Genomic DNA, 21,710 nt, shown 5'->3' on the forward strand with positions numbered 1-21,710 from the left:
CGCGGGGGTGGCGCGGCGGGCGAGTCGCTGGCGGCCACAGCCAGAGCGTTGTGGTTCTTGTCCAGTGTAAATGTCCTGGGAATCTGGTAGACGGAGAGCGGGGTGGCAGGGATGTCATAGGAGTCTGTGGAGAGCTCCCCAAACTCCTTGCATAGGGTGTTGTTGGGAGTCTTGTAGGTGTAGACCTCCTCATTATCTGTTTCGGAGCTGGTGAGGCTCGACTTGGGGTGGGTGTAGGAACCGAAGGCGCGTGGGAGGTCGTACGCACTGTCCCTGAACTCTGAGTTGTGCCGGCTGGGTTTCGGCAGGCTGTAAAAGCCGTGGAGCTGTCCGCCAACACCGTTCATGCAGTGACCATTGCCCTGTGAGAGCTTCTGGACTGCTGTGTCGCTCCGCATGAAGAAGGCGGACCTCGTGGCTTGGGAGAAGCTGGCGCTCCTGCGGAGGAAGGGGAGAAGGGGGCTGAGATGGGGGGAGATCCAGTCTTGAGGTGCATCGAGCTCTGCAACCCGTTTGTCACCTTCCCGACCCACATTGCCCAACCCCAGGGCAATGGGAACACCTCAGACCCCTCCAAACGTGCCCACAACCTGTTTTGTGCTGAAAACACCTTCAAAATGACCCCGTCACAGGTGGGAGCGCTGAGCTCCATGGTGGGGCTATGGGCAGGAATGAGCCTTTTATTCAGACATAAATTGCTCCAAAAGGGCAATTTTCGCATCAGCTGACAGCGACCCAAGACACGGCTGCAAAGCACTACCCCATCAGCATCGCCATCACGCGTCGGCCGCCCGTCCGCTGTGCAGGAGGGAGGCTTACTCTCACATCTGCCTTGCAAATGCGTTTGAGAGGGACTGGAAAAATTCCTGATGGGGATTATTTCAACACCTCCAGCCATGCCGCCACCCTTCCCTCTTGCAGGGCAAGTCCTGGGGAGGCAAGGACACTCCCCAGCTGGGTTTTTGGGTTTGCAGCCCTGATCCGCAGGGGAGGAGGAATAAACCTCAGGGTTGAATTGAGATTTATAAAAGCCCTCGAGTGCCTTGGGTTGGGTGAGGTAGTGTGGTCATTAGGTTCGTGCCTTGCTAATGATTCCTTGATTTGTATTGCAGTCATGCCTGGGTACACCAGCCAGGACAGAGGGCGAGCACTGGGGAGACCTCGGTCCTCTAACAACTGCTCATTAGGCACCGCTGCTCCACCAATTCCCTCTGAGGTGTTTCACCTCCTGTTTTATCCCTCCTGCTGCTTCCTCTTTCAACGCTCCAGCGCTGCAGAAGATGATGAGCCCCATGGGCTTTCTGCACCCCTAACCCCAGCAGATGACATTTTCTTGAGTCAGGGAATGCTTGAATTGGCCACTTGGACTTTTGCCCCCCCCCTCCGCCTCAACCCCCATCCCAAAAGACTTGGGGAAATGTGAGCATTGCTGTGGAAGCGCTGGGACATGAGGGCAAGACATGGCAGAGCTGAACGTGGGTGATGATGATGCCTTCCTCCAAGCCATCTGAAGCAGCGTGGAAGAAGAAAATACAGCAAAGCTCCAAAAAAGGGTTACCCTGCCACGAAGAGCTAATGCTCACACACCATGAGAGGGTGACAGGTAGCCTTGGGCTGGGTCTTTTTGCTTGCAGAGGTATAACCAGGCGTGGGTCAGGCTTTTGAAGACGACATGCTCACAGCCAGAAAGGGCTAGCCAGCCCCATTTAAACATCTCCCTGTGGAGGAGAGTCCTGCCCTGTATCAATCACCACGCTGGGAAAAAGTGAAATGGTTATAGGGGGAGGGTTTCCAGTTGCGGCAAATCACTGGGGAAGTGCCAGCCCTATGGGAAAAGCTGGGAGATGCTGATTTACGCTGCGCCGGCGGGGTTGATGCTCTGCAGGTACAACAGGGACTCTGTTTCATGGAGCCAGCACGAGATGGCGCTCAGAAATAGGGCTTATTTGGGGAAAAAACAAGGGATGCTGCGATATGACAAATGAATCCTTGCTGCCTTTGGAGCTCAGTCTGCCCGGCAGATGTCTGGGCTCTGGCAAGGTCCTTTCGGCCGAGGACTTGAAGCATCTCAGGGGTTAATTATTCAGCATCGCTGACCAATTAGCTACTATTACCCTCATTTTATGGATGAGTAAAGTAAGATCTCCGGAGCTGGAAGGGGAGGGATTCCCAGCAGGCCTGCAGCCTGGCCCTGTGCACTGGGCATTGATTGGGGCGATTATTTCTGGCCCAGTTGCAGAAGCTGCCGCTGGCCGGTTTGTCTCTGCCCCCAAAGCATCAGTGCTTGCTCCCTCCTCCTCGGTGTTCCAGCCACGCTCGGGCTCTTGGAGGGTGGCTTTTAGGTATCCTCACAGCTGGAGCATCAGAGGGCCTTTTTTAAAGCACTGTTCCATTAACTCCATCTGAAGTTAATTTTTCTGAGCCTTTTTCTGTTGTTGTTTTTCGGGTAGGGAAAGGCAGCTGCAGCAGGAAAGCCCAGCGGAGGCTGCAGCCCAGGCTCTGCTCTCACCTCACGCCAGCTGGGCTCCGACCGTCTCTCTCTCCCTCCCTCCCTCCTCGCCGCTCTCGCGAGCCAAAACTCTTCACGCCAAAAAAACTCCTCGCTATTTAAGGCAACCGGCTGGGTCCGGAGGCGGAGAGATGTCGCTCACTCAGAAATACCACACCGTGCACCACGAGCTGCCGCAAAGCCCAGCGGGCTCTGGGCTACAGCAGGGATGAACGGCAGAGCGGTGCAAACCCTGCCCATCCCTCTGGTTGTGTTTCTTCTGGTTAAAGGCAGGAATTAGGGCCCCGTCTGCAGGATCACAAAGTGGTTGAGGTTGGAAGGGATGTCTGGAGGTCATCTGGTCCAACGCCCTATGCTCAAGCAGGGCCACCCAGAGCCAGTTGCCCAGGACCGTCTCCAGATGGCTTTTGAATATCTCCAAGGATGGAGACTCCACAACCTCCCTGGGCAACCTGTGCCAGTGCTCAGTCACCCTCACATTGAAAAAGTGTTTTCTGATGTTCAGAGGGACCCTCCTGTGCTTCAGTTTGTGCCCATTTCCTGTCACTGGACACCACCAAAAAGAGACTGGCTCTGTCTTCTTTACACCCTCTCTTATGGATATATACATATTGATGAGATTTCTCCCTGAGCCTTCTCTTCTCTGGGCTGAACAGTCCCAGCTCTCTCAGCCTTTCCTCACAGGAGAGATGATCCAGGCCCTTCATCATCTTTGTGGCCCTTCACCATCTTTGTGGCCCTTCACTGCAGTCTCTCCAGTATGTTGATGTCTCTCTTGTACTGAGGAGCCCAGAAGTGGACACAATACTCCAGGTGTGGCCTCACCAGTGTTGAGTAGAGGGGAAGGATCACCTCCCTCGACCTGCTGGCAACACTCCTCCTGATGCAGCCCAGGATACTGTTCCCGGGTCCTTTTCTGCCAAGCTGCTTTCCATCTGGGTGGCCCCCAGCAGGTATTGGCGCTTGGGGTTGTTCCTGTCCAGGTGCAGGACTTTGCACTTCTCCTTGTGGAACTTCATGAGGTTCCTGCTGGCGCATTTCTCCAGTCTGTTGAGGTCCCTCTGGTGTATCAGCATTACCCTCTGGCATATCAGCCACTCCTCCCAGCTTGGTGTCATCAGCAAACTGGCTGAGCATACACTCTGCCCCATCATCCAGATCATTAATGAAGATGTTAAACAGCACTGGACCCAGTACTGACCCCTGGGGTACACTGCTAGTGACTGGCCTCCAACTAGACTTTGTGCCACTCATCGCCACCCTCTGGGTCCGGCCATTCAGCCAGTTTTTAATACAATCCAGAAAGCTAGGAAAGCTGGGAGCTTGGAAGGTCGCTGCTCCGACCTCCTCCTCCCAGCCGCGATGAGATGAGACCATCGCTCAGGGCTTTCTCCAGCTGGGTTCTGCAGACCTCCAAGGATGGAGGTGGGTTGAGCCGCTCACCCCCAGCCCTCCCTCAGCTGTCCCCAAGGTTTGCTCCCAGGCGGGCTACAATACCTTGCGTTTTCTGACTTTCTGCTCATACACTGGTGGAGGAAAAGGTAGTCCTGGGGGGCACTGGCAGACAGGGTGCTCTGGAGGTGGCTGGAGGGCGAGTCGAAGGTGAACAGGGTGGGCTGGCTGGAGTGGGATGGCGCTGAGGACTTGCGCTCTCGCAGAAGATGATGGCTGGCACCGCTGAGCTCTGCTGGGGAGGACCGTGGCGCGTGGTTCATGGAGGCGATGCTCCGCAGGGTATCTGTGAAGGGAAAAAACACACTGGTGAGCGGCCAGATGCAGTGACCCCACAGCCTGTGTTCCCAGGATTTTCCTTACTTAAATGCTCTGGCATTTACAGAGGTCGGTGAGGTTTGCTTATGGCTCTGAGTGATGCACTCAGCAGCAGGCTCCTCTACTTGGAGCACATGCAACTATAGGTACCATGTAGGGAAATAAATATTTTATCATATTTTATCATTTTATCATATTTTATAATTTTCTCATATTTTATCACATGCTTAGTGGCTTGCAGGGATGTCTGGGGGATGTCAGCCCAATCCACAGGGAGCTCAGTGTGTTGTTAAAACCTGGTTAAAAAGGAAAAGGAAGAGAAGAGCTTTCACATCGCAGTTTCTGCTTCTGTCTTTTCTTAGAGACCTTTTGTAGGTGGCTTTAGAGATGTGATTTAAGTCATCCCCATCCCTCTGTGTAAGGGCATCACTGCTATCCTTTTACAGTTGGGTAAACTGAGGCACGGGGTGGGAATGTGGATGGACGTAATGACAGCAGAGATTAAAAATATTCCCATGTTCCCCAATTCTTTATTAATTTTGTGACCTCAACAGAGTTCCTGCTGTTTTCTGCTAGTAAAATGGGATGCAGGCCCAAGGCGTGACTCCTAGTGTCTCCTCGCCTTGCTCAAGGAGAAATACACTTTAAAATGTTAAATTCATTTCAACAGAGAGTATCCCAGAGGTCAGGAATAATCACCTGGCTACTCCAGCCCTCTAATAAGCATGCTCCAAGAATTTGAACCAGGGATGGATTTTTACAGCCAAGCTGTAAACCCCCATTACAAAAAAAAAAAACCAAACAAAAAACCCCAAACCCCAGAAAACCCAAAAGCTGCAGAATATTTTGGGAAAGCTGATCCATCTCTGGCTGCAGAAGACCATGCAGAAGACCATGCATGGTCTCCAGGCCATGCATGCACTCCTGGCATGTGAAAACCACTTATGGCGGTTCACTGAAGTCACCCTTTATAATACCTGTGATTTACATTTATTTGGTGCTGATGCAAAACACAGAAAAAACCCTAAACCCTAACAAAAAGGCCATCTTTCCCTGGGTAAATCCACCCATTTTCTGGCCACCACTGATTTTGGAATTGCTCCCAGGTTTCCCCCAACACGATGTCCACCTGCTCCTCAAATTTGACTTCAGACACCCGTAAGGGAACCTGCTCTGACACGGGGACGAGGGGGATTTTACACATTTCCAACCTCTTGTTCCCATTCCTTCCCTCAAATCCCAGATCCTACCAGAAATTTTGGGCCTGACTCTCTTACGCTGCAGAGGAATGAGTTCTCTACAAAATGGCTGTCGTGGCTGGGATAAGGAGATGCTTCGCACGGGGTGATTTTTCACCGCCTTCTGAATCGTGTCAAGATACAAAATCGATCTGTCTGCTGCTCGTTCACCGCCGCTACATTTTTTTTTCCTGGCGTTACTGCAAACTTCACCTGATGCAGAAGAAGTACATTAATAAAAGCCAAAGAGCATGGCTTGACTCTGTTGTTTGGTTCGTGCTAAACACAGAAAGGATCAATATTTAACACTGACATTAATGGTGGGGGATGAGAGCTTAAAACTCCGATTCCTGCCTTCTTTGCATTGGCATTAAAGATCCCTTGGTGCTTTTCATGGGAGTAAAAGGCCGTCTCGGTGTCCTTGGACAAAACAGTGCCTTGACCCTCATTCTTATTAAATATTTATCCCATAGCAGTGCAGACTGATCCCCATTGGAAAAGGAGTCTTGAGAGCTCTACAAGTCACAAACCTTAGTCCCAAATTAAGTGATTTGAGGTCAACCAGCGTGGTAGAGCCCATACCCACATTGCTATCAAAAACAGGGGGCCTGCTCTCAAAGTGCCTCTCAGGAACAGCCTCCCAGTCTTGCTACCTCCCAAATCATGGCCAAGAATTGCCCATGACATTGGGCTTTGGCCAAGACTCTTCCAAGGACGGTGCGAGGTTGCAGGTTGGTGTTGTCTCCCCATCCCAGCATGAAGGTTACCTCTGGGGACAGCTGTGAACTGCGCTGGGTTGAGGTACCTCTGCCCTGAGCAGTCCTCCAACACTATCCCTGCAGGCTCTGCACTTGCCATTGCATGGAAAAGCCATGGCAGGCCAAAATACTCCCGGGAGTTAGAAATTATACCAATTTATTCATGCCGACACAGCCTAAGGGGACAGCTGGGGCTGCACGGAGGAGACGGTCCCCAGCATCACACTGGGGCACAGCAAGTTCAAATCATAACACTTTGAGGAGCCCAGTGAATCCTGCACTGCCAGGGGACCTTAATCTTTTCCCCAAAATCAGTCTGATTTGGGGAAACCGGAGAGCGCAGTGCAAAAGACACACTCACTGAAAGCAGGATGAATTATTCTGTGGCTACTCTGACCGCATAAAACAAAACGGGGGACGAAGGGGAGCAGGCGGCAACGCCTGTTAAAAAGCACGTCGCTTCCCTGGGGGAAGCCGCTCTATTGACGTCTACATTGATTTTCAAAATGAATTCCCAGCTCGCTTCCCACAGTGACCCGGCCACCAAGAGCATTAGCGGGAGCAAATTCAGGACTCACGTACTCCATTAGGTCTGTGAGATGAACTCTGTAATAGCAGGTGAGAGATAGATTGCTTCACGGGGCTGGGAGGGTATTGCGAGGGCTGGGAAGATAAATCCTGCGGCTGCAGAAGGGGACTGCCAAGATTGCTCTGTATTTTTTATGTTGTGGGGTTTTTTGCACTAGAAAAAAGGGCAGCTCATGCGCCCAGGTCACACGCTGACGCTGGGTCCTGCTGGGGGGCAGAAAAGGAGGCAAGAAAGGAAATTGAGACAGAAAAATAGTATTTGATGACTAGTACATGCTAAAGGGAAAAGTCAAGACATTTGTGCTTTCACGTTGGCCTGAAACGGAGAGAGGTCCCCATGAGGGTAAGGCATACAGTGTGAATTACGAGCCAGAGGTCCCAAAGCCATTTCAGCTTGCCATGCTGCAGTGCCCAGCTCCCAGGCGATGAGGACCAATACTCCTTTCCCGTGTCCATGAGGGACACTTAGTGAATAAAGTCCAGGGGGTCCCATCCGGACGCCTCCAGGCATCGGTCCCACCCGCATCATCACCAAAGACGCTCAACTCAATCCAGCCACGAGCCAAAAAGAATGATGCTTCTCCATCCCTCATGGCCATCCACCTCGGGGCCATGGATAAACCCGTGGCCCTCCTTTATTTAACAGCATAGACATAGCCTTCAAATCCCTTGGCTTTATGTTGCGATCTTGAGTTTATGTTGAGGGAATGTATCAAATAATACAGCCAAGGAGGGATAAGATACTGTTCCAGTTCCTATTGCCATTCCCCGGGGCAGAGTTAAGGTTATGTAGTGGGGCCATGTGGGAAGTGTCATCTTAACCCCATGTTTCCTGGCCGGTTCTCCTCCGAGTTCGGGGAATTGGACTCTCACGGTCTGGAAAAGGCGGCGTTGGACGCTCACAACTTAAAATTCGATGTCAGCAGCACAGCTTGCATGCATACATCTCGCTGGGCTCATGCTACAGCTGTTGCGCTGGTCCCTGCGAGAAAGTGAGCCAGAGGCTCAGTGGGGATAAGCCAGCACAGCCCTGCAAAACCCCACGGTGCCGGGTGGGCTTCGGTCGGCCGAAGGCTCGTCACTCGCTAGTCCAGGTTAAGATGTGCCTTTTTGGCCATGCGTTGCAGCAGAGGGGGAAAAAAAACCTCCTTGCGACTCCATCCCTGAAGCAAAAATACGCAACTGCGAGCACAGAGAACGTCCGGCAACAGGACGGACTAGGCTGGGAGCCAGGAATTTTTTATGAATGTTTTCAATCCCCCAAAGTGGCATTTCCCTCCTTGCTGACAGCTCTGAATTCCCTTGCTCAGAGCACTCGACTATTGCTGTGTGCACATAGCTTCACACAATGTTCCTGGGCTTATCTGAGCGAAATAATTACTCAGCCTCCTTCGGAAATTGTTGCTCAGAACAGCCTTTTTCACCGGAGCCGCGATGTCAGCTTTCCCCGCCTGAAGGCAGAGGCTGGGACTACAACTCCCCGTATCCCATAGACTTGAAATGATGCCCCTGGGAAGGAGGTGATTTTGGGGTGTAGCTAAATTCCCGCGCTCCCGTTGATGATGGCAGCAAAGGTGCCAGGTTTGCTTGGCATCCCTCAGCGGCACGAAATTCCCCATGATGCCCACACTACGCTGGCAAGGGCAAACTGGTCCAAGGGGCCTCGCAGATAAGGGCTCCTCAGATCTGCCCTGTAAATCAGGCCACAAAATGCCCCGGACCGCACCGCTGACTTCGTGCCAGTTAAAACTTATGGCCGGTGAGATTTTTTTTGTGAGGGAATAGTAGAAATCTACTGGAAATAATCCCTAGGAGGGCGCGGGGCAGAGTGTGCTCATGCGCTGTCGTCTTCCCCACTCTGTAGAGCAGCTCCATCATTTATTAGCAAAAAAAGGGGGAACTTTCTCCCGTGGGAATCTGCCTGCACCTCCTCTTTCATTGTCAGCTCACTCCTCGAGCACAAATACAAAAAAATAATTAAAAAAAAGACAAACAACCCTACCAAAACAAGCCCTCCGTGTGCTTCTCCTGGCAGGGAGAAAACAAACAACATGTCCAATGGATGAGTCACCATGCCACCATGCTGCCAGGAGGCCCTGGGACGCCACGAGAATGAGCGTGGCACCCGAGGAAGGATTATTTACCGAGCTTTCCCTATCACCTCCAAGTTGGATGGCATTTGGAAGAGCTGTTGTCAGTCTGAGAACGCCTTGGCAGGTTGCCCGCTAAAGGTTTCCTCCAGCAGGTTAGTTGGAAAGGGCGTCCGATTTGGATAATTTCCCCTCTCCGGTTTCCGTCAGGGTGGGGAGCTGCGTGCAAGGACACAGGTACCCTAATATTCAGTGTCGCCCAAATTTGGGGTGCAAAGCAGGGGAAGTGGAGCTCCCCAAAAGTGATGATGGGGCAAGGTAGATGCAGCTGCATCCACCGCAGTGGAGCTGAAGGGTGAGGACAAAAGTGACATGGGGCTTTTGAGCTTTTCCTTTCCAGTTTCTGCTGCTTATTTCCATTGGCTTTGAGAAAATGGTCAGGACAGACTGGCCAAGGGAAAGGAGCTTTACAGACAGGGATCTGCTGCACAGAGGGCTGAGGGCATGGTTTCTCTTACCTGATTTCAGCCACCTAAATGATACTTAGCCTAAGCTGGTCCGCTTAGGTTTCTTCTACTGACAATAGTGAAATCCCCCAATTATTTAAGCATCCAACATAGGATGGGAAGAATTACCCAAGAAAGAGCCGATGGGAGAGACAGTGAGACAAAGACGAGTGGTAATAAATAGCATCATCTCTGCCCGTTAGTGTCAGTGCTCTGCTTGCATTTGTATGAAACAACTGAAAAATAGTGGCAACGTAAGAGCGTTTGTCTCGGAGAAGCATGGGAACCAGAGGAAAAAATCACAGCGCTGGAGAGCAAGTGAGCAAGAAGAGAGGGAAAGGAGCCAAGTCAGATCATCCTGACCTCAAAGCATTATATATCTCAGTTATTTTAGCAGCAATCAATTCTTTGAAGGACGAAGGGGCAAAAGGGAGAGAGACTGCAATAGAAACGATGCGATGCTTCTCCCTGGAGAACACAGGTTTGCTTCTGGGAGATGAGGCTGTGCGCAAAATCCCATCCCTGCCCTAGGAAACACCCCTTGGTGGCGGTGACCCAGCTCTGTATCATATCAGCACACCCCGCACATGGCAGCTACCCTTTAAAGAGCAAATCTGCCGCTCGATTGTGGAACTCAACATTTTGTGTCAATATTTGGAGGTCTAACATTTGGCCAGACAGGGCTGCCTGGTGTGCACCTATTTATTTTTGTTATAAGGGCTTCAGTGCTGGAGATAAAAGCAGATGAAGGTGGATGCTCGCAGCCCTGGTTTACGCATGACCTTGAGCATCCCACCTGGGACACCCTTATCTGACAGCCCTGGAGTGGGACAATGACCTACAGCCGGGGACAAAGGACAATCCCAGGGTGGCAGCGTGGGCTGGGACAGGCTTCATTTGTTCCGCAGAACCAACCTCGTCTCTGACCCTCTGCTTCATGAATCATCATCTCTAACATTGCAACACCAATTTGATGAGGGATTAAATGGGGGGAAAAAAAAGAAAAAAAAAAAAAGGCTGGAACAGAGGGAAAGGGCAAAGATGCTGTGCTGTAACTGTATAAAACACAAAGGGGTCTTAAGGGGGGGGTATTTTCGCCTTTTTCAGGTAGGGATAAGGTGCCAAAGACAAGGCAATGGGGACGTGCAGAATTATCTGCTTTCTGTCTGCGGGTGGCACATGCGATTCCAGCGGATGCCAGGGGCATCCTTAGCAAACCTGGCTGGAGGTACGAGCGGTCTGCAGAGGCCAGTGCAGCAGGACAGGGCTGCAGCTGTTGAAACCTAAGAGCTATCAAAAGAGATGACACATTTATGTGAGAAAAGGGTCTTTTTCCCGCTCCAGAGGCAGCCTCATGACAGCCCAGCATCAAACCAGCTTTCTCACTGTGTGAAATGAAGCTCTGGCATCCTGTTTTGGAGGAGGGCATTGGTTATTATTATTGGTTATTACTATTTATGACGATGATTAGTGATTTTGGCGTTTCCTAACCGGGCTTTCCCTTGGACATCACGCCAACGCTGTGGTCCAACATGCCACCAACAGGCAGGGTGAAAGCCCAGAGGCTGGTGTGCCATCGACTTTGCATCCACTAGCCCAGGAAAAACTTGCTTTTAGGTCCTGAACAAATTTCTTCTCATCCTCCTTATTGTTCAATGCGAGGAGTATGTGGGCGCCTTTCCTTGCTCGAGCAAACACGGGTGCACGCCTCACTTAGCAGGGATGGAGAAGGAGAAAGGCAGAATCCCAGCCTAATCCCAGCCACAGCTTGCTTTAAATTTTATAGCCCTTTTTATGGCGACGACAGCGTAGGTCTTTAATGCTCCAGGAGAGCAAAGAAAAACTTTCGCTAGGAGGAAATGTGAACGCATTTTTACTTATGCATAATTTCGTACCATTTCTATTCAAGGGAGCACATGAGAGGCCCAAATATTTGCACTTTGTATTATAGAAGAACTGCCATTCCCGGCTCTTTACCGAAGTAATTTATTTCGATCTCTCCTTACCTTGGGGGAGAAACATTATAACTCCTGGTTTGCCGGGGAGTCAATAAAACAGCAGCGCTGTTAAGGGTCTGCTTTGCCATCACTCAGCAAGGCAGAGATGGGGAAAGGAAGAGGATCCCCAAATTTCTCCTCTCAGAGCCCCCTTCTTCATGGGTGCATTTTCACCCGTGCATGGGACCAAACCACAGGAGTTTGGCCCCATTTTTCTCTCCTCTATCTGGGATTAATGTTATTTTTTGCTCCCTGAGTGGTATTTTAGCTGATGGGTTAAAAGGAAAGAGGGGGTAGGTGCTGCATAGGGTGTAGGGGGGAAGATGGAGACAGGGGGCAAGATGGGGACAGGGGTTTGCGGTACAGCCCCGAATTTCTCGCACGGCTTCAGGTGAGCCCAGTATGCTCAGATGGGGCAATATCAGCCGCATCAACTGCAAAAGCTGAAAGAGGAGACAAAAGGAGTCATTAACCCTCATGGCTGCAATACCGTGTCCCTGAACTGGCAAGCAAAGCAGCCCGGGGGTCAGTGTGAGCAGGGGTCAGTTCATCCCCAGAAAACATGCCCTTAGGGATGGAGACTCAAAAAAATAAATTAGTTTGGCTTGGGTTTTTTTCTTGCTGGAAGTTCAGCTCTCCCTTTTCCATCTCTGCAGCCTTTACTCTCAAAACGAGCCTCTCTGCAAAGGTTTTCCATGCAATTTTTTTTTCGTTTAGGGGTATGGGCATACCCTGTCCACATACTAGAATCATCTAAAAAAGTCTTGAAGGCAAAACCATTCCTAAGATGTTGAGGGCAAAATGCAAGAAGAAAAATCTCTGCAAGCCATGGGAGGATTGTGCCTTCCACAGCCGCTCTCTAGCTGGGCTCTGCCACACCAGTGCTCCAGCAAAAATGCAAACAGCTCAAAAAGCCATCCTGGCTCTCTCTACCCATCATTAAAAACCTGAGTCCTGCCCATTAGGCAATCTATTAACAGTGCTCAGTGGAAGCAGAGAAAGAAAAGGTCCCTTTGAGGGAGCTATTCTCATTGCCATGAGGTTAAAAGTGCCTGTGACCCCCAAAGCTTTATGCATTCAGAAATTGTGAGTTCACCCGCAGTAAAGGTCTTCAGTATCGGCTAAAACCTGGAGGTTTTTCTCTTCCTCTTCTTTTAAGATGCAATGACGGTAAAAAGGACTTGGAATTTATTCCCTACACATCGCCATAATCAAATAATATGCTAATGCTATTAGCATGGGACCTTGCATCGCAAATGACTTAGAATCATATTCTCTTTCAAAATACTAGAGTTTCATTTAAATTGGTCTCCACAGCAACCAGAAACGAACTGGAATAATGTCGGATGAAAATCTTCATGGCTGGGCATGGGTTACAAGGAATTTCATAGCAGGGATGGAGGGCAGAGCAATGAAGACAGCTCGAGCCTACCATGGTTGGTGGGCTTGTGCCAGTCATCTTCCACCCAACCAGTTATCAGCAAGGACAAAATGAACCTGCATGCCCAAGAGGACCTCAAAGTATCCTGATGGAAAAGGGGTGAGTAGACCTGAGGTTCATGTAGGCGTGAAGCCTGAGGAGGCTTTCTTGGTCCTCCTCTCCACGGATACTTTCTAAGTGGCCCCAGGGGAGGTGCATAAGACAGCTGGTTTAGTTCACGCCAAAACAGTTCTCATCTGTTAAGCTCAAACCTGGCTATTTGCAAATGGCCCGAGGGAACCTGATCATGGGCCAGACTCCCATACCTTAAGGTTGTACAAGCACAGACCAGGTAGAAGGTGTTTGCTGCTGGCTTTCCTCCATTAAAACAGGAGATGCTGCTCCTTCCTTCATCTCATCTGCTCTGCTCACAAGCTTGCCATGATGGGCACTGTCTCTCATGAGGTTCTAGGATGGGAAGGACCTGCAGCATCCTCTGGTCAGTGCCCACCAGCTGATCTCATGGTTTTGTCCCACTGAAAACACTCCCCAAATCCATCTGAAAATGAGCTGAGCTTTGCAGTGCCATGGCTGGAAAGCTGCTGGTTAGAAACCAGCTCTAATTTCTCATGAACATGTTTTCCCAACCGCTCCACTCATCTTCCCTGCACTTGTTTCACTCTGTGGTCACCGTTACATCAGCGGGTATGGTGCGATCCTCATCCTGGTTGGGGCTTCTCAGCATTTCCCTAATAAAATGAGTATTAGCAATGTGGCCTACAAAAATGTCTTTGAAAGCAATGTCAGAAAGTGGGAGGCGTCTCGCTTGAGAACGGCTGAGAGTTCAGGCAATGAAAAGAAAACAGCCCCGACCAGTCTCTCGGTTCTGTTTGTAATTATCTGGGCTCCGGTGGGTGTTAAAACATCTGTACTGGTTTGGCAGGGACTGGGGAGCACAGCTTGTGCCAAAGGCAAGAACTGGCGTGGGTTGAAAGCAGCACAGCAATACGTTAGCGTGGTATTCACGCTCAGAAACGCAGGGCTGGCAGCCTCTCCTGCAAGCGCTTTTGGGTTAGGGTCAGCCCCAGCCCTGTGCCTGTCCCCATGTCCCCCTTCCACCACGGCTCGCACCACTCCGGGACCATCCCAAGGAAAAGCTGAAGGTGGTTAAAGGAGATGCAGGGTTGGCTGGAGTCCTGAATCCTGCTGGATTTAACATCCCACTGGACTTTGGTCGCCATCAGTTCAGCTCCACGTTACGCTCTGGCATTTCTTATCTCTGTGCACGACCGTTTCCACCTGGACAACCTCCATCTCCCCGTCACGTCTGGTTGCGGACGAGCAAATCTCTCCCCCCTGGATATTTCTGCACTGAGCAGCAGGGCAAGCTCCCAGCGTGGATGTTGCTGTTTGAACCTTGTGCACTAAAGCATGGGCTGGTTTTGTGGTTATTTTTAACACACAGCAGCAGCAGAGCTGGGTTTAGTGGGACAGTGGAGCGTAATGTAGAGCTTGGTCCTCAGGAGACTCGGGCGAGGCAGATTTATCACAATCTCCTTGAGGGTAATATTTTTGAATTTTGGCATTCCTCATCCCCTGACTCAGGAACAAAACATCCTCCAGCATCCGAGGACCAGAGCAAACCCTCTCTCCTCTGATGCTCTCTCATGGGTTTGGAACCATCCCATGGGCTTATTCAGCAGCTCCCCACCCTCCCCTTCCTCACTCCAACGTGGCTCACAAAGTGCGGTGAGCCCATCCTTAAAACCCAGATTACATTATCACCCTTGTGGCTGCACCCATCCTTGCACACACCACAGATGGTACCAGCACCCAGACCAAAATCCGCATCTTCTGGCCCGGTGCATCGCCTGTGCCTCGCGCTTGGCTTAGGGCCAGCTGAAAATGTTCTGACATCCTCCAGCTGGAAAATGCCATTTAATCAAAATAGGAGCTTGCCAAGGGATCACTCGCAGCCAGAAATTACAAGAAACCTTTAGAGGATAAAAGCGAATTTTAAGTAAAAGGGGAGAAGGTCAAGGTGTTTCAATTCGTTTTCATCAGAGTGGATCGTTTTTTGGGGGTGGATTACCCTGTTTTGACCGAAGATCATCATCATGCACTTTTTAGATATGAAAGCGCAATTCTGAGCAGAACTCTTGATTTTTTCTGAAATTCATTCAAATTCAGAATGAAAAGGTGTGAATCAAAATCAACGCTGAAAGCAGATGAAAATGAATTCCAGTGAGAGTGAAAACGAACACGCTGAATTTTTACCACCTCTGAAGTGGAATTTGTGATGGGCTCGTCACTCCCTCCGCTCGCTGCAAGGGCAGCGTTCCCCCAGCATCAGCTTGCTCAGGCTCCATATGTGCCACTTCTAAGAACTCCTCCTTCCTCACAGGGATGGGATTTATTTTATTTTGTTTTAATTACCCAGATGACCCATGTCCAAACTTGGTGTATTTGGCTGCTGAAACAGATCTGGATGAGATCCAGCACTTGGTGCCCCTCTCATCACTATCACAGAGTCCTTCACCCATGGGATGAAATGTGGTTTGGTAACAAATACGCAGTGCATTGGAGCCGTTTCTCTCCACAGATGCTGGGAGGAATAAGCCATGATATAACGGATTTTGGCTATGACCACAGGAATGCAGGAATTACCAGGACCAGACCGGACCAGAAGCCAGCCTGCTCCAGCTTTCCATCTCTAAATGCTTTGGAGACAGCTGAGAACTTCACAGGGATCACTCATGCAGCAACGCACCCACAGGGAAAACTGACTTGCGCCTCACTTCATCATTTATAAACCTTATTAAAGCAAATATTTTAACTTCTCTAATACAACTGTGGGAATTCTTGCACTCACGGAAGTATTAATTCTTTAAGCCACTTTATAAAACAAACCGCTCTGTGTCATAAATGTCTGTGAACACAGGGTTGGTCTTGCCTTCAAACTGCACCAGGAGACACCAGACAGTAGTGTGTGTTCTCGTTACTGAGATTTGTCAGTGGGTTTTTTTACTGCGAGAAGCACTGTTTGTCCAGGGCTAGGACATCATGGGCTTATCTGCATAAAAATAGTAGCGGCAGGCAGAGGACAGGGCGGTCCTTCCAGCAATGTGCCAAAGAAATCCAAAGCATTTGCAAGCCTGTACTCTGAGTTTTTCTTAAAGGTAGCAGAAACGGTGGAAGTGAGTTTCTGGAGCATCACAGAAAAGCCAGCAGGATCTCAGACCCTCAGAAAGGGTTATGTTGATGCCAAAGAACAGATACAATGGTATTTAAAAACTGTAATAAAGCTGCAAAAGTGTGAAATGTGCTTCAAGCGAAAATCACAAATCACACCACCCCATTCTTAGACTCATGGCATGAAGTTTGGGGATGAGGAAAAGCCATGGGAGTCAAGAAGCGGATTGAGACACTTTAAAAAAAAGTGTAAAGACTGAAGAGACACCACAGTGCTCTCCAGGAAAGACAAAGTCTTCTGCTCTATCAGGAATTTTTTTCAGACAAATCTCAAGAGAAAAAGGCAGCATTTTCACCTGGAAGATCATGTGTTGACCAGGTTTTGACCCTAACACTAATCATCAAAGCAGCCATCAACTAGCAAAAAGACTCATCACAGAATTTATGGATTTCAAGTGGGTATTTGAAAGACTTCATCATGACTCATTTGAGAGCAATGTCAACCGTTATGGCAAGCCAGCAAAAATAATTACCGTCATAAAGGCTTTGTATCAAGGTTGAGCCTGTGCAAAGTATATGCACGCTCGAGGGAACGGTTTACACAGATAGCAGTGTCAAACAAGGTGGTGCTTGGCGGGGCAGGTGATCTGCCGTGAGATAAAGGTGAGGATGGAGCCACGGGCAGTGCAATAGCCATTCACTACACTTTTACACATGATGAAGTATTTGCAAGCGCCTGAGTGCCCAGACGCCTGCCCGACACTTCAAAAAGAGGATTCGTTGTCAGTTATGAAAAAAAAAAATAGCAAATGCAATGAGTCACTCAACTCCAGCTTACTTTCAAAAGCAACGGCATACAAGAACAGGGCAGTTTATATATTTGGCAGTAAAATGATGGAAGGCAATCATACCAAAAATTGGCAAGGAGCAGCTGTGTTGGCCAGAATGGGATTTGGTCATGTGGCGCTGAAAGAACACATGATGAAATTTTTTAGGTGAAATGTTATTTTCCATCCTAATAAACAGATATAAAGGGTGGCAATCAATCAAAGGTGCAAGCAAGTCAGACACATTCCTCAGGCATATGACAACGACCCAGTAAGTATGAAAGGAAGCTGAATCCCCAGCAAGGGCCGAGATGTGCCAGAGCTTCACCACCTGCAGCTGGAGGACTATGAGGGACATCACACAGAGCAAAAAGGGTAAGAAAACATGAGTCTGGACTTACCCAGAGCCAAGGGGTATCGGACAATACGCTGTGATATGGACTCAGATGGAGCAATGTCTCATCTCATGCTCTGCCCTCCCACCTTCCTGGTGATGCTAACAGGGAACAACTCCAGTTTCACCTGCTAGGATTGCTGAGGTATCTCAGCTCCTCGCCGTACTCTGAAGCCTGCTATTTCCCTGCAGTGTAAGTTCATAAAAATCACAGAATCACAGAATGTTTGGGTTGGAAAGGACTTCTGGAGATGGTCTAGTCCAACACCCTGCTCAAAGCAGGGGCAGCCACAGCAGGTCAGGACTGTGTCCAGTTGGGTTTTGAGTATCTCCAAGGATGGAGACTCAAGTTGGGGTGTTTTTTCATGATTAACTATAAGTATTTGCTTCATCCTCTGTGGCTTAAAATGATCATAAGCATGGACCAACAGTTAGGATGCTCCTTGAATGCCTAGTGGAAACTGTAACCCCCTTCTAGGTCTGACTCCCAGGGAGAGAAGAAGCAGGCTGAGAGCAAGGGCGAAACAGGAGAGATAAATGACATCTCATTTTCCTGGACAGTCTCATGTTTCATCAAGTTTTTCAGCAGCTGTGGCCAAGTGTCCCTTTTAAGATCATTCCCAGCTTGGAGGGAGCAGGTACCATCACTGAGCTGTCTCTGGCAGCAGATGGCTACAGGCAGGAGAAAAGATGCACCAACATGTCTATGCTGTGCCTCGATGGTGAATCCCTTTGAGCAGAGGCCGCCTTTATGCTCAGTGCTTGCGCAGCACCTAGCATAGCAGAAGACTGGTTTCTTGGCTACATCTACACTGTGAGGGACCCTGAGAAATGTTCTCAGCCTTCCCGGAGGGAGCCGGGATGTGGCCAGGGCACATATGGGGACACGGGCATCCCCAGATCAGGTGTAACTCCGGAGTCCAAGTGAAAAATTGCCAACATTACAGCTTGGACATTGGACCACATTAAATAATGCAGAAGTATGTTTGAGAAGCAGGCAGTAATTATAACTGAAGCATAGAAACCATCTAGGGAAGAAGTGTTATCTTTACAGATAAAATCAGTAATAAATGCTACTGCATTCATAAATAAAAATCAGTCTGGAAACAAACCCTGAGTGGTGTCATGGAAAGTTCACAGCAATCGACAGCTTCACGGCTCCCTCCTGCTCCATGTGCCTTCACACACAGGCTTTAAAGGCTTTAGAAAGCTTTCCCTTTACTCAGGCTCGGTTTTAATTGGAAATATAAAGCAATACAAACCAGTAAACAAACAGGCATTGGGGTTTGGGAAACGAGAGTCTAAATCTGTCCTGGCTTTTATCAGGTTTTACAAAGCAGTGCTCAGGGTGTATAAACTGTGGCCCCTGTCAAAGGTTTGGAGGGAACAATGTGAAATATATGGAGGGAAGAAAAGGGGAAATACATTGTCTTGGGGGAAAAAAGAGCCATGCTGTGAAAAACTGCCTGAAACTATCTGCCGCGAAGGTTGCTGTGATTTTCTCCCTTGTCCCCCAACTTGCTCACACACACGTTTTGGGGTCCTATGTCCATCGTATTTCCCAGTCTGGCCCCTACATGTTGGGCATTGCCTGCAGATCCACATCCCGCCCCAATGCCCGAGCAGCTTTGCAGACACGGGGTACAGCTCCATGAACCCCAGCGCGGCACGGTTGGGGCACATGGGCTAAAACAGTCCCAGGGCCCCTCTGGGAAATACAAATGCGGGCGAATCTGACTGAGAGTTTCCTCCCAGCTGGCCGACACCCAAAATGCCTCCCTCCCTCCCTCCCTCCCTCGGTTTTGCTCAGACAGTGCCGCTTCGCCGGTCACTTCGCTCCAAGCCCATCAGCTGTTTTTGTTTCCAAAGGCTTTGCATGGTTTTGCTTTTTGATGCGATGCTGATACCGTCTGCCGCACTCATTTTTCCACGGTCAGTAAGTCATCCTAAAAATTCCTCAGCACCCATTAAACTAATGGGGCTGACCTGACGCACACAGGGCTCGTAGCGATAAAAGCCAATTATAAAATGAAGAATTATTTTAAATAGGTTTCTTGTTCTGGGTACCTGGCCCAGGAGGCAGCCCTGGGCAGGGCTGAGAGGTATGAACGTGGCTTGCCAACCTCTGCTGGGAAACCTGTGCTAGAAAGGCGGGGCAATGCTTTTTGCCCTAAAAAATCCCCGAACCTCTTGAACTTCACATTTCTTCCTTCTCCTCCCAGCTCAAATCCCAGCCTCAGCTCAGCAAACCCAGTGGGACTTTGGCCAGGAAAGGGCAGGATTTTCCCCAAAGGCCCCAGTCCTCCAGCTCCATATTTATCTTCAGAAGAGGCCAGTCGGATACCCTTGTGCTGGGCGCCTGCTGGGAAACAGTCATGAAGAACTGAAGTATTTGGCTGTTGGTCTTGTTTGAAAGCTGAGCGTAAATTTTCTTTTTTGCTGGTTGATGGTTTTATTATTTGTAGTGAGATAGGAGCATTCCTTGCCTGTAAACCTGGTGCTCCCACAGATGGCCGCATCCTCTGCCAGTTCCCATCAATGCTGGGTAGGGTTAAAGGGGGCTCAACTAACACGTATCTCCTGGTGGTCTCTCTGGGATGGCAGAGTTATGAGTTTGCAATCACAGATGACAGATCTTCTGGATTTTTCCAGCCCCACCTCTCCAAAATGTCCACAGCCACAAAAAAAATCTAAATAATAAAATCCTAAAAATTTCTAAATTCCCGAGTCCCAAATTCTGAAGAAAATGTTGATCCAGCATTGCAAACCTGATATTCAATTGCATCAGAGCCCCTGAAGCCAGAAGCTTGGCTTTCTAATCATGGAGATACCTTAAGACCTTTTATCTTGCTTTCTGGTTTCTAAAGCCCTCTGCATCCTTCCTTCAGTCTTTTTCTTGGCACCCAGATGGGCTAGAAATCTGCTCTTGGTATTAAGGACAGTGACCATCATAGCAGCGCGGTGTTGGCTCTGGTCCTGCAATGCTTCTGGTAGCACAACATGATGAAGAGCTGAGTACAGCAAGAAGAAGGTATGGAAGAATAGTAGGGGCTGATCCTCATTTGGTGTAAATGAAATGACAAATGGCACCATTTGAAGATCCAAGTATCTTAAAGGTCTTGACAGCAATCCTGAGATGGGTGGGATTCACCTCAGCAGAGTTTTAGGAGTTTACAAGGTGGATGTCTCCACCTGAGCTCATCAGTCCTGGTTCCCTGGAGAGCCAAGGGAATGAAATGGGCACTTTTAGGGTGCAAATGATTTGCCTCGTTTTAGACATCTTTTTCCATCTTCTCCCCAAAAGTGGACAGATTATAACCACTAGCACATGTCTCACTCTCAATGACATCAGTTCTCTCTCCAAAATGCCCAGGGAATCACAGCAAGGAGACTCTGACCGGTTGGTAGAGATCAGCCAGTTTCTGTCTTCTAGGAAGCAAATTTTGGGTCCTTAGTGGCTCTCTGCTCTTCAGCAGACTCATTAGCACCTGAACTAGCTCATCTCCAAAGGGAAAGAGGGAAAAAAAGGGGGGGAGAAAAAAGGCAGCTTGCACTTAACTGCTCTCAAATTGCTCCTTTGTGCCAAGACCACTCCATCTCTGGTATTGTTTACACTGAAATAAAAGCTGAACAGTGTCAGATCTTAAAATAACTTGCTGTTTGTGGAGCAGGAAAACCAGGGTCAGGGAAGTTTGGAACAAATTTAAAGAGGCAGGATGACTAAGGGATGAACTGGGACTCGGGCAAGGAGGCGTTTGCATGCACCTGAAGTTCAGCCATGAGCCTGATGCAAAGTGAGTTGGGGTTGCCAGGTCTGCCCATCCATTCCAGCAAGGCTAGGTCATGTCTGGGGCTGACATGACACCTGCATTTGTCCTTCCAGAGTGAATCTGCAGTTACGGCTGTTTCCCTTGTTAGGAAAACTCAGCACATGGTAGAGAAGGAGGGGTGGGACTGACCCAAATGCCCTTGAGATGTGCAACCAGTGGATCTAGATGTGACATACAGTGTTTTAAAAGATGGAGCTCCATGACGCTGAGTGCAGAAAGTATTTGATGGGAACGCTGAGGAAAAGGCTACATCTATATGTATGGTAGGATGTTGGGTGAGAAGAAAGGGCTCAAGGCTTAGGGACTCCACATTGCCGTCCCAATGCAGGCCACCTCTAGGTCCCAAACAGGGCAGAGGACATTAGAATCACAGAATCATAGAATAGTTTGGGTTGGAAGGGACCTTTAAAGGTCATCTAGTCCAACCCCCCTGCTGTGGGCAGGGACATCTTCAACTTGCTGAGAGCCCTGTCCAACCTGACCTGGAATGTTTCCAGGGATGGGGCATCCACCACCTCTCTGGGCAACCTGGGCCAGTGCTTCACCACCCTCAGCGTAAAACATTTCTTCCTTAGATCTAGTCTGAATCTA

At 49.4% G+C, this 21,710-nt stretch overlaps 1 protein-coding gene across 2 annotated transcripts in view; it reads right to left on the minus strand.

Moving 5' to 3' along the window:
* The window catches only part of GAB2 (GRB2 associated binding protein 2), a 41,179-nt gene that overhangs the window by 10,516 nt on the left and 8,953 nt on the right, over window positions 1-21,710 (minus strand). The window contains exons 2-3 of one of the 2 annotated variants that reach the window (XM_009286139.2): window positions 4,007-4,247; window positions 24-438 (exon numbers count right to left, since the gene is read on the minus strand). In XM_009286139.2, the coding sequence (XP_009284414.1) occupies window positions 24-438; window positions 4,007-4,247 (656 nt within the window). Of the gene's footprint in view, window positions 1-16; window positions 439-4,006; window positions 4,248-21,710 lie in introns of both variants that reach the window. The other variant, XM_019473896.1, reaches the window with a different exon arrangement.

Source organism: Aptenodytes forsteri, unplaced genomic scaffold (genome assembly GCF_000699145.1).
Source record: "Aptenodytes forsteri isolate BGI_AS27 unplaced genomic scaffold, ASM69914v1 Scaffold231, whole genome shotgun sequence".
NCBI lineage: Eukaryota > Metazoa > Chordata > Aves > Sphenisciformes > Spheniscidae > Aptenodytes > Aptenodytes forsteri.